At 41.5% G+C, this 12806-nt stretch overlaps 2 protein-coding genes across 2 annotated transcripts in view; one reads left to right on the forward strand and one right to left on the reverse strand.

Moving 5' to 3' along the window:
• Window positions 1–205: 205 nt before the first annotated feature.
• Window positions 206–551, reverse strand: LOC118627158 (signal recognition particle 14 kDa protein-like). Its single transcript, XM_036257377.1, has one exon. It carries the CDS (start codon window positions 533–535, stop codon window positions 206–208), a length of 330 nt encoding a protein of 109 aa, XP_036113270.1. The 5' UTR covers window positions 536–551.
• A 5038-nt stretch (window positions 552–5589) lies between these two features.
• Window positions 5590–12806, forward strand: part of SLC44A5 (solute carrier family 44 member 5) — a 305936-nt gene continuing 298719 nt past the window's right edge. The window contains exon 1 of the mRNA XM_036256317.1: window positions 5590–5761. Coding sequence (XP_036112210.1) covers window positions 5728–5761 — 34 coding nt within the window. The 5' untranslated portion in view covers window positions 5590–5727. The remainder of the gene's footprint in view (window positions 5762–12806) is intronic.

The raw sequence follows: 12806 nt of genomic DNA on the forward strand, positions 1-12806 counted from the left end.
ACCGATCAGTCAGACTAAAATAAACTGGCTTCGTATAACTACCCTGTAAACATCACAGCTCTTCTTCCTCGCAAAATGACCCTAATCTCACATGAAAAGTTAATGTAAGGAAAGCAGAAACCTAGCTTTGTGGCCAAAAGTAAAAACCAAAGGAAAAGTAGCAATTTGGTGGTTATTTGGTAAAAAACAGGGAATCTGGTGCCCTTCACTGTGCTGCTTTGTTCTTACTCTTGCTCTTTTTGTCCCTCTTCTTCAGCCCGTCCATGTTAGCTCTCAATAGGTTGGAATAAGCCATCTGGAACTTATTCACTTCTTGGGAGCTCACCACTGTGCTAATCTTCTTTGTCCCATCAGTAGCTCTTAACAGACACTTGTTGTCTGAGGGCTCAAAGCCCTCCACTGAACCTTTCCTTGGAATGTGTTTAGTTTGACCATCACACTTCTTCAGGGTGATGAACACACTGCCCGACAAATGGCACTTCTGGAAGAGCCTGGTCAGCTCCATCAGGAACTGCTCACTTTCCAGCAGAATCATCTCGGCTCTGCTGGCTCCACTCAGTCAGCCTAAGACCCCGCTTAGAGCAATTCATTTAAAAAATAGCTAAAATTCTCTTACTCTCTCTTGAATATCATTATGGATTCATATGTTTTATTTTACTTCATTAAATGCATTATAAACCATTATCATCATTATTCTTTTTTAGCTCAAATTTTTATGTATTTGATCAGCAGGACACCACTTCACCCTGGCTCCTTTGCCCTTTTGGCATGACCTCATTCGTCTTTGAGTACCTCCTTTGCTATCTGGCATATCAAAATGTTCCAGGTTCACTTAGTACTTTGGCTGCTACAGACCTGAAGTCATTACTCCAAGGATCCTGGTCTCTTTTTAGTGGACAATGGTATTTAGAAACCAAGATCTAGGTTCCAGCTGTGCTTATTACTATGGAGTGTTTAGTTTCTAGGCCCAATAAGGGGCTCCAGACCACACCTGACTATTAGAGTGAAATTTTAACTCTCACTCAACCTTATAACTATGTAATTTATTAGGGTTATTTCCATTACTCATACAGAAATCAGAGTGGTATTTTAAAATGTAAATTAGATCATATAATTTCCTCTGCTTAAAATCGTCACATAGTAAACTTCAGCTACATTTATATTCCATCAGTTCCTCTTGTGCAGTAGTCTCTGGGGGTGTCCAAGAAGGTCCATTTTTAAAAATCTTATCCTTTAAAACTCAAAATTTTGTGTCTATTTTATAATGTATATATCAGTACAATAGCACACATAATGTAAAAATAACTAAATATAGTTGGAGTTGTTTGACCAAAAAATATTTTTTAATTGCTGAGATGTCTGATCTTGGACATCCCACCCCCCACCCCACCCCTCAGCATTGTTGTTTATGTCCACTGGTTATGCATGCATGCGTATAAGTTCAATCAATGGGAGAATTAAAATGGGATAAAGAGAAAAATACTCTAAAAGCTCTCACTCCAAGGACCTCCATTTAAATCCAGGTGAAATTTATTATAAGTAATACCTGTGTCACCTGGTTATCGTAGAGAAAGGAAAGAAGTGTTATTTAAGGCCTCATGTATCCATGCATCCACTCTGGTGTGTGGGATGGGGTAGAAAGGTAGCTTCAATTTCCCACTCCTTCACATGTTGATTTTGAGTATATAAATGGTGCAGAAAAAAAAAATGTTTTGAATGCACTAGTTGGACTACACCACTGTCTTGCCACCATCCTTTCTCTTTTCACTTTTCTTTAGCTCTAGTTACATAAGTGTAGGTTCCCGGAAAACCTCAGCTGAAGTGAGTGTTACGATTTTTTTGTATGTAATATTTAAAAACACTAGGTGTTTTTTCAATAGTGTGGCAAGTTTGGATTCTTTTGACATCCTTTGGTAGTAATATGATTAAAATCAGTGGGGCTTCTGTTTTTCCTTTTCATTTTCTCTAAACTACAGTAGTTAATTTATGGATAGGCATTCAATATTAAATATTTCAGCCAAAAATACTCTTCGGAGGGTTATAATTTTTCAACCTTTTTACTGCAAGTACAATAACTACAATTAATGGCAATCATACTTTGTGTATTATAAATTATATTTACATTTTGGTCTTAAGTATAATTTGTATGACAAGTTCATTTTCCTTGTTGAGCTCACTTGATGCTTCCACATGTATTCCTTCTCTCCATTCTGCTTATCTTTTTTCACTCTGTAGGTAGTTTTGACAGGGCTGGAATAATCTGGAAAGAATGATTACACTACATGTAACTAAAGTTATCATTTTAGCACTGTGGTTATGTGTTTGAAAGGAATCATTCAGAACCTTCCAATAAGGAAAATAGATTAGGCCAATTTTGTCCTTTATCATCATCACCACCATCATCATCAAATGTGTAAGTTTCCTCATGCCCAGCAGAATCACATGTGGCTTAAAAATTATTTGATTTACTGTAGTCATTTTCACTGATGGCTCGAAGAATGGCCACAGATTTGGAAACACCAATCTCTGCAATCTATCTTTAGAAATCATGATTAAATGGACCCGAAAACTTGATAATCACTCATTCTCAGATCATGTAGACACCATCAGAATCAGAACTACACCCAAGGATTCAGTTCAGTTCCTGTTTTTCAGTTGGTGAAATGTAAAAACAGACACATAGCTTGTGGGTTGTATACAGGGTGAAGCAAAAGTAACTCTACAGTCATTTGTATGAAAAATAACATAATAATTAAGAAATAACAATACAAGAATAAACTCTGTTTCATGTACTCACAACTATAAACCTATTTTTCCCTACTCTGTATTACTGGCAGAGGTGTTCTGTTAGGCCTGCCTTGTTTTGCTTTGTTTTATGTGTTAACCAATATCAAAAAGGATATTTTACCTCAAAATGTGGATTCCCAACTCCTTTTGAAAATGTTAGTATCCCTACATCCCAAGAATTCCTTTCCTACAAGACAACCTGTGTCTGTGTAGAGGTACATGCGCTCTCCGCAACCTGTAGTCCCTACCTCTCATTCAAGTACAGCCTACGTGTTTATACAGATCCCTAGGCACTTGTTTTCAGCCTTTAAACAAAAGCATGCACTGTGGGCAACTCAGAAACACTTGGCCTGGAAACCCAGGGCCTGGCTAGTTGTGACCATAATGTCTCTGGACCTTTTTCCTCATCTGTTCAGTTGGGCAAAAGAAACCTCTATTGACGATCTCCTGGGATAGTTGTGAACTTCAACTGAGAAAATCCATGTACAAACACTTTGAAGTGCTACAAGTATGAAAACATGCTAATCATATCCAGGTACAAAAAACTGATATACTTTGTCAACTAAAAATTTGAGTTTCTTCTGCTGAGAATAGTATTGCACTGTGGAAGAAATAAATAGAAAAAAGAAAACTGTCTCTGGTCCGAAGCAGAAATATTTTATTTCACAGGGAGCTGGTGTGATAGGAAGAACCTGATATTGAGGTAGAAGAGCTGCACAGAAGTCCTGGACGCCTTGCCTAAGTCATTGCACGGCATGGACCCCATTTCTTCATCTATAATGCATGGGAGACAGGACCTGCCCTCTGAATTCATAGCTTCGTGGGCAGGATTACGTCAAATAAAGTATGTGAAAGTAATGAATAAACTGTAAGACATGATTCTAGTATAGTCAATACTTTGTATTAGTGATAAAATATGAACACCTAGACTAACCATAGTTTCATGCCTAATATTACACACCTTAAGAGTTTGAAGAGATGACAGAGTCGTTTTGAATTAAATCAGAGACAACTTTTTGGAAGAGGAAAATTTTGACTGAGTCTCATTTCTGGCCATATGTTTGAGAAGGGGCTTATGTTGCTAATTAAAATAAGCTTTTAAATTTGTGTTTTACACCTTTTTCTACACCTTAGCTATGACAGGAATTGAATAGTTCACATGTTCTTCAGATTACTTACTTCCATATAAGACACATATAAAATTAAATTTAGAAAGAGTGCAAAAAATAACTTGTAATGATTTTGTGACTAAAAGTTCTTAGGACATTCATGAGGACTGGAAGGAATCTTTGAGATGATATTTTACAAACCAGAAAACAGAAGAACAAAGGACTTAAATGTCTTGTGCAAAATTTCAGAGCCATGGAGTTGTAGGGCCAACAGTCAAAACCAGCAGGTGGGCTCCATTGTTCTTTCTGCTGCACCACATTGATGCTGGGCAACTTCTGGCTAATGATACTGAATTAGTGGATATTTAGATAATCAGAGTGGGTTGGAAAAGTGGAGGAGGAAAGAAGGTTAATAAGATCGCTGGGAATTAGTTAATGAGTTTTGGGAAAACCTCAGCTTCTGTAAAAAAAAATATATATATACATATATATATATGTATATATATATTTTTTTCTTTTTCACATCCTTCTCCCACTTCCCACCCAACCTCTTCTGCTGTCCTTTAACGCGGGAGTTACCATCGTTACATTCTCAGCCCTGTCTTAAACATTTGCATGCCCTTGCAGTTCTGGGACACTGCTGAGGTTCCTTTTCTGATCAGCACGCTGGAGGAGGACAGCTCCTCCAGGAAAAGGAAAACTTTCCAAATCCCCAATCAGAGCGAGAAAGAACGCAGCCTTTGGAACAGTTTCTACGGAAGGCCAAGAAACATCGCTCTTCTCCCTCCCAACTCCCTTAACAAGGTGAGCATGAACTTTCTGTTCTCTTTTCCCACCGCCCAGGGGAACTGTCCCGAGTCCTCGCTATACAGAAGTTTAGGGCCTAAACTAGGTCATCCTTCCAGGTGTCTGGTGGTGGGCTGCCGCTAGAATTTAATTTCTCTCTTCCCTACCAGCCTCCAGCTTCCCTCGACCCTCTTCTCTTCTCGGTTCGGGAGCGAGAGAGGCGTCGTGCCCGGGGTTCATCGCCCGCTTTGAATGAGGGCTCCATACTCCAGAGGAGGCTCTTTGGGGAAGACAGCGGAGAGGCTGGGTGTCGAGTAGGTGGCTGTTCTCTTGCAACTGGCGGGACTTCTCCTTGGTTATGGATACGGGTGCCCTTCGTGGGCCCACCCCCTCATCCTGCATCGCATCCTGCTGCCTGGGAAGGGGCTTAGGAAGCCAGGAAGCAGGCAGACTAAGCAGAAAGCGGGCTTCACCAAAGTCGGGCTGCTTGGCTTTCTCCTCCCTAGCCACAGATGGCCGTGGGTTCCCCGCTTCCCCCAGCAGCCCCCCACTGTCGCCACCACGGTCGCAGTTGCCTTCCCTAGCAGCAACTGCCGGGTGACGGCTGCGCTGTCACTGGTTGGATTGGAGCTGGCGGCTGAGACGGGACACCGGGGTGGAGGAGTGGGGGAGGGAGGGTGTGGGAAAGGGGAGGTCAGCTCTGGGCGGGCGTTCTGGGGATCCAGCGCTGCCCCCTCCAGCAGCAGGAGCAGCACAGCAGCATCAACAGCCGCAGCCACAGTGGCCACCGCAGCGCTAGTGCGAGGCTGGAAGCACCGCGCAGCCGAGAGCGGAGGGGCGGCGGCGCCCGCCCCAGCCCAGCGGAGCCTAGCGCGCAGCCGGCCGCTGCCACCGCCGCCTCGCAGATGCCATCACAGCAACAAAGAGCTCGCTGAGCCGAGAGCCGCGGCGAGAGCTTGCCTGGAAGGCAGGGCACGGTTTCCAGGATCTGGGCGGCAGCCGCAGGAAGCGCCTCGGGGGTCTGGGGGAGGAGAGGGGGCAGAAGATGGCCAAGAAGAGAAAGCCCCCCAGCATCAAGGGTGAGTTCCGCTCCATTCCCACCTGGTCCCGTCTCACCTCCCACCGAGGTCCTCCCCTCTGGCTGGCCTGTTTACATCCAGACTCCACCAAGTGGAAGGCTGCCTGCCAGGGAAGAGTTTGCTTTCTCCGGGGACCCCAGCACCTCTGCATCTCCTTTGCCTCTGGGGAGACTCTGACAGGAGTTTGTCCCCGTTTTGTAAGCTGGGAAAACCTAGAGACTCTTTCTCTCACCCCACCCCTTTTCTACTCCATGAGCGTGGGTATCTGTTGCACCCTCCTCCCTCGGGGTAGTCAAGGTAGTGGGAAGAGAAGCGACTCTTGGCTCCTAGAGTCTCCTTTAGAAAAGGGAGTGTGTGTGTGTGTGTGTGTGTGTGTGTGTGTGTGTCAGAGAAAGAGAGAGAGTTTTTTATTGTCTCTTCTGTTTCCTCCTCCCAACCTCCCCCCTATCCTTCATCCCTAGGGTAACTCGTTCTGCATCCATTTTCCCAGCCAACATTCTCAGGAGGAGACAGGAGCTGTCTGGCTCTCCTTTTTCCCCATGGTCAACGGGAATTGCTACCAGCCAGGTCATCGCAGGTTATTTCCCTTTATTCGACTGTCCAGGCGGGCAGCGACTCCAGCTGAGCAATCCCCCTGTTGCTCCTTTGGAACCAGAGCTTCCAAAGTTGGAAAGTTCGGGGTGGGGGCGGGGGGGGGGCGGGGAGAGAAGCGATGACAGGGAGGACAAGGAAGAGCTTGTTGCTGGGGTGACTTGAAGCATCTTGGCCTGACCCAGGCTAAACTTGGGAGGAAGCCTCCTGGGTGGCATCCGGTCAGAGTGCTCCCCAGGACTTGCAAAGCACAGCGCGCGGAGCAGGTGCACTGGCTGCTGACACCCGCAGCGCTGACTGGCAGGGGTCACAGCTAGCACGCTCCTTCGCTAGGGAACCAGCAGTGGCCACGAGGTGTCCGCAGCACTGCAGAGAAAGAAGCCAGCTCCACACCATGCCCGGTGAGGAAGCCTGAGCTTGGGGAGCTGGACCTGAGCATTGTGGGGAGGAGGAAGTGGTGGCATTTGAAGTTGGATGTTGACCCAATGGGCCTAGTGGCCCAAGAGGTGGAGACTTACTGCGCAGTGGAGGCTATATAAAATAGGACTAGGACTCAGATGGGAGGGTGTATTATTGAATATACCGGCGTGGTTCACAGTAGCGCTCTTGGCTTAGGCATGCTTCTTGCTTTTGTCCCTCAAGTCTTGCTTGTGGGAGCTTAGCTCTACTCTAGAGGTCACTAGGGGGACACAAGTTTATCTTGGTGCTTCAGCTTGCTTTTTAATTTCACCAGAGTACTCAAATCACTTCTTGGAAAGGTTTTAAAACCACAATCCTTAATCTTTTGGAAGGCGTTACTACAAACACCGGGATCTTCTGCTTGAAATAGTAATATATGTATAATAATTTTACTGCCGTGCATTTTCTTAAAAATATTACGGCTCCTGTAAAATAGAAGAGACCTTCAAAACCTCGTTGTGTTTTCCTTCTAATGAATTAATACATGCTGGTAGCGGTAGACAAATAAAGAATAAGAACACATTCATCTACAGTTTCCTTACCATGACATCAAAGAATTAGTCTGAACCCAGACTGACAAGGTGCATTAGCTGCACTTTCGGTTCCGTTTCTTATGGACCCATATGGCACTATGAAGACAACAGGAGGACTGGCTTTCAGCACTGCTGATGTGGCTGTCCATTGGCAGGAACACATTTCATACCCACCCCAAACCGTTCAGACTGTAAGTGGTCCATGAAGAATGGGAAAAATGTGAGAGTTTTACAATACATGCTAGCTAGAGACAAATCTTACCCTTGAAATTAATCTTAGCAGAAGCACAGAAAGATATGAGTGAGGCCAAATTAATGAGAAGTGAACTCTTTCTAGTATGAGGTTTGATGAAAAGACATGGTTCTTTATTCATCCCCCCCAAAAAACAAGAACTTTTTGTATTTTGTATGTCAAGATGTGTATATTTTCTTAAATTTGATAGTGAAATAATTGAACAATAGTGGTTAGTAGAGTTCTGTCATTTAAGTCCTAATTGTCTTCTTGAAGATTTATGGTCAAGCTTTCCTAGGACATGTAGTCTCAAGGAATTTTATTCAATTCTTTAAAAATTATGTTTTCTCATGCTACATGTTTTTCTTAAAGGGAAAGTTATTTAGTTCTTATTGACTTGTGTGTATCTCTCTCTTTACTAATGTTGTTTCTTTCTTTTTTATTGCCAGTTTATCTCATCTTTATTAGAAGGAATGATACTTTTTAAAAAAATCCTTGTAGTAAAGCAGGATTAACTGTGATATTTTATAGATAACGAAAGCAAACCCAGGAAGCTATAATCCATTGACTTGCCTCAATTTTGCCTTTTAAGAGGAGAGCTTACAAAGCATCTGCCTGCAGGCTTATTGAACTGCTCTTAGACATCTGCTACAACCAACTAAACTGGGGCTGCCTGGGAGAAACCCAAACGCCAAATATCTAGGATTTTTTTCCCCCAGGATGTTGGAGTGAACTTCCCTGGATAATAAACTCTAGGTTTAGCAATACATTTCATGCTCTGTTGGTTATCATTTTTAAACATCTGCTTCTCTGCTTAGCTACACTGCATGTGAAGAGAGATCATTCATTGGATCTTGTGACAGACACATTATTCATTGGCTTCTGAAGTCCTAGCAATAGAAACTACATATCTAGAACAGCTAGGCATTGGCAAAAGGAAGATGCAGTTTCTTAACAGCAAGAAAATAATGAAATGAGTTGGTAGTATTTCTCTAAAGATACTAGAATTTATTTGTGATAACTTCATCAAAGGACAGCTTTTCAAAAAGGCAAATGGATAACTTATCAATCCAATATTTATAATGTTTTCATAAAAAATGCTGTAATCCATGATCAATAAAAGTCTTATAAAATGTTAGTTATAATGATATTGATACCCCCTTCCCACTTTTCCAATATTACTATAAAAATCCAGTTATGCCTGGGTCATCTATGCATTCATTTAGCACTTATTCATTGAGCACTGACTTTGTGCCAGGTTCTGTGCAAAACACAGAACGCAGTGACAAACATGATAGATAGTGAAGAGTGTATTATGAGGAATACAGGGAAGAGCAGGTAAACAAATACATGAATAAGAACATTTCACAACAATTAATACCATAAATAAAATAAAATGTTGTGCTAGAAAGCGATTGTGAAATCACTTTAGATTGTGTAAATAGGTGACATTTGAACTGGGAACCAAATGATGGAGTAATTTGCGTTCCCAAAACGAGAACATAACACTACAGGCCTGAAGGTAGAAATGAGGTTGCAGTTTGGCCTGTTCAAGTACAGAAGGAAGGCCGGTTTGGCTGCATTCTGGTGTGTGAGGTAGAGACAGGTTGGAAGAGGCCAGATATTTTTGACCCCAAACGAGAGTGTAGGTTTCATTTTAAGTGCAGTGGTAAGTGGACTGGATACTCATTAGATGTTTGGGATTACATTTCTATCTTTGAGGGTAATTTCAGCGAGATCAGCTTTCCTATATCAACTCCCAAGGCCAAGTAGACCTACCCAATGGACTTCACGTTTTTAAAAGGTACAGTTATACTCAAGTATCACCTGTTACAATCACCCAAATGCCTACAACATTTTGGTCTGTGATGTTGATAGCATCTCTGGAATCTAGTTTACAAAAGAGTCATAAAGAAAATGAAGACAAATTCAACATTTTAGTAAAGATTATTAGGTTAGTCAACAACCTAGCAAGCAAGTCTTAGGAAAAACATTTTGTAATTGTAGAAGGAAGGGTTATAAAGAGTCTGAAACATTACTGAGCAGTAGGTGGAATGCAGAAGGGGTTCCTAGGTAATAAAATGGGGGCCATGGAAGAAGAAAGGGGACATGGAAAGGCCTCTAAGACAACATCAGCCAGTCCATGATTTTGCCCAAAGAAGCAGAAGCTTAATGTGAGAGTGTTCCAAGAGAAATGCTCTAATCCAAGCACAACAGAAGGTAAAATCAGGGTGCCTGTATGCTTTTGACTGATCTTTTGTTTGTGAAGCATAACAGTAAAAACACATAGGCCTTTAAAAGATGTCTTTAAATTTACTTAATCATTATTAGGTTGTTCTAACCTATTACAACCTCACAGGTGAAAAGAGCCTGAAAAAATTTAATGATGAAACCTGCCATTGGTTGGAGGGGCTGCTTGACTGCTAGTCAGCAGGAAAATAATGCTGTTGGATCTCTGATCTTACTGTGGAGATGTTGGCGGGGGTGGGCAACAGAGGGAAAATGGGGTCTATTGGATGATTTTTCTGCCCTTTGTGACTAGAAAATACCATGATATTTAGGGAAGATATAAATAACGATTATTTTAAAGCTCTCCACTGCCTTCTCCCACCTCCAAACTGCTTCTTTGCCAAGGATTAATACTAGAAAATATATGAAAAGTGTTTGTGGCTTCAGGGAGGGCTTTGCTCGGTTCACCTCACCCTCCTTTCTTTGTACTTGACATCTGTCTTTTGAGGCTAGCAAAGCTGTTGGTACCTCAGGAATTGTGTAACTAAGAATGGATCTGGCCCTTAGTGATACTGTAACACACTGTGTTTATGACATCAGCTTTTTTTCCCTAGTATTGAGTCATAGTATGTTAGAGTTGGAAGGAAAGCTCAGTATTTCTAGAGTTATTGGAGGACTGGTACAGTAAAAGGTGAGTGATGTTGCTAAATATGAATAATATATGTCTACAAGGAATTTGGGTAAGTTTATTATTCATAGATACATATTCTATATAAATCAGAATATATATTATGTTATATATAATTTAAGTCAAGATATATCTATAAGTCAAGATGCATATATCTTTATTTCATTTTATATATAATTTAATATATAAAACAGAACTCAGTTCCCAATTTATATTCAAACTTCACTGTTTCTTCATGTAAATGTGGTAATATCTGCATTTTATGTGTGAGGAAATTGAGCTACAAAGACATTAGGTACTTTCTGGAAGTCTAAGAATAAATTATAATTATGGATAGAGGCATAACCAAGGCTCGGTGACTTTTTCCTTTGTCTACATCCAGTTTTTTAATATTTATTCACTTTCCTCCAGTTGTATTAAGTCTACACAGAAGGGTTAGACTTTTTTTCTCCTGCTGAATCAAGAGGATGATATATCTTCTTATACTTTGCTCAGAAGTGTCACAACTTTATTGTTGTGACCCACTTTTAAAATTAGAAATACATTGCTAACAACACATAGGCTAACTGCTCACAGATGCTAAGGTGATATTGTACAGCAGTTTTAGGGCTCTCTAGAGGTGGCAAGGCAAGGCAAGGCAAGGCAAGGTGAACAAATGTTCTCACTTTTTGAAGTAGTGTAAGCAGGAAAAAAAGCATCCAAGTCAACTTGGAGGTGGATTCAGATAATGTGGCTATTCATATAGTAAGCCAGGTGACTTCTGTGGTAGCCAGCCTTCCAGATGGCCTCAATGTTCTTCACCTACTGGTATTCACACCATTACACAAGGGCATTCATACCCCGCTCACACTGGATCTGGGCTTACCCGTGTGGCCAGTATAGTAGAAAGCTACATTGTACCTAAAGGCATCCTGGCTTCTGCTTTCCTCTCCTGTATCCTTTGCTCTCTTATATTGGTTACTTTGGGGGAAAACCAGCTGCCATGTTATGTTGTGAGAATACTCAAGCATTCCTGTGGAGAGGCTTATGTGGGAGGAACCAAGGCCAGCACCAACTTGCTAGCCATGTGAGTGATCTACCTTGGAAACTTCTCCCTCAGCCCCGTTAAGCCTTCAGATGTCTGTAACCTCAGCTAACATCTGAGTGAACTTCATGAGAAACCCTGACCCAGAACTGCCCAACCAAGCTGCACCTGGGATCCTGTATTGCAGAAACTACGGGAGATACTAGAGGCTTGCTATTGTCTTAAACCGCTAAATTTTGCTGTGATTTGTTGCAAGCATTAGATGATGAGTATAACTGTGATTCATTATTTTTGCACGTCTATCTTTGGAGGTAATGACCCTCTCATTCTGTGTAAATATTAGGGGAGATAATGTGTATGCGTAAGAATATATATATATATATTTTTTTTTTCCCACCATGGGGATTAATTTACTTATTTATACAAATACTCTAGGGTTCCCCCTGTAGCCTATCAACTCCCAAGAGTAAAAGGAACACTATAATTCACTAATTAATGCTAACCTTCGTTACAATCTCAGCATTGGTTTTGAATCCTAATCCTATTCCCTACTTTAGTGAGTTGGGCTGATAACCTGTTTTCCTGTTTCCTTGAGTTCCTTTTAGCAGCTTATTTCCTTTTCTGCTTCTTGGGTTTTCATTCCTAGCCCTTCTTGTTCACTTAGTTTAGAAGGTACATTACAACTAGAAGCCCTACCAAAGTAAAAATCAGAGTGATAAAGAGAATGCAAATCCCCCAATAGCCCAAAACTTCACAGCCCCTAAACTTAAAAGAAAGTCCCCTAAAACCTAAACTCATCCAGTAAAAACCTCTCCTGCTATAATATCTGCTCTTCTCTACAAGAACAATCCCTTTCCCCTCCCAGCCCAACTGGTCCTCTGACATATAAACAGGAGAGTGAGAAAGAAGACAAAGAAAAAACGGAGAAGGCTGCCATCTCTTCTACTTTAGGGTGGGATATTAGTTCACTTTATTTTACTCATTTATTTATTTTTTTAATCCATTTGACAACTATTAATGGAACACTTAGTCTAGTGCTAGGCACTATTCTGTGTGCCTGGGATACTTCAGAGAGCAAAATGGAACTTTTGTGAAGTTGACATTCTAGATAGGAAAGACAGACCATTGATAATAAACATAATAAATAAATTGTTGATATTAAAAGTTGAAGAGTACTGTGAGGAAAATGAAAATGAATAGAACATAGACAGAGGAATTTAACGCACTGGTGATGCGACGAGGGAGAGTGGCAGCTGTAAATGTTAATAGGTTGGTTAGTGTAGACCTAA

This window comes from Molossus molossus, unplaced genomic scaffold (assembly GCF_014108415.1).
Source record: "Molossus molossus isolate mMolMol1 unplaced genomic scaffold, mMolMol1.p scaffold_m16_p_12, whole genome shotgun sequence".
Lineage (NCBI taxonomy): Eukaryota > Metazoa > Chordata > Mammalia > Chiroptera > Molossidae > Molossus > Molossus molossus.

What these genes read in the sequence shown, in the direction of transcription:
- LOC118627158 (XM_036257377.1), bottom strand. Translation starts at nt 535, where the DNA reads ATGATTCTGCTGGAAAGTGAGCAGTTCCTGATGGAGCTGACCAGGCTC.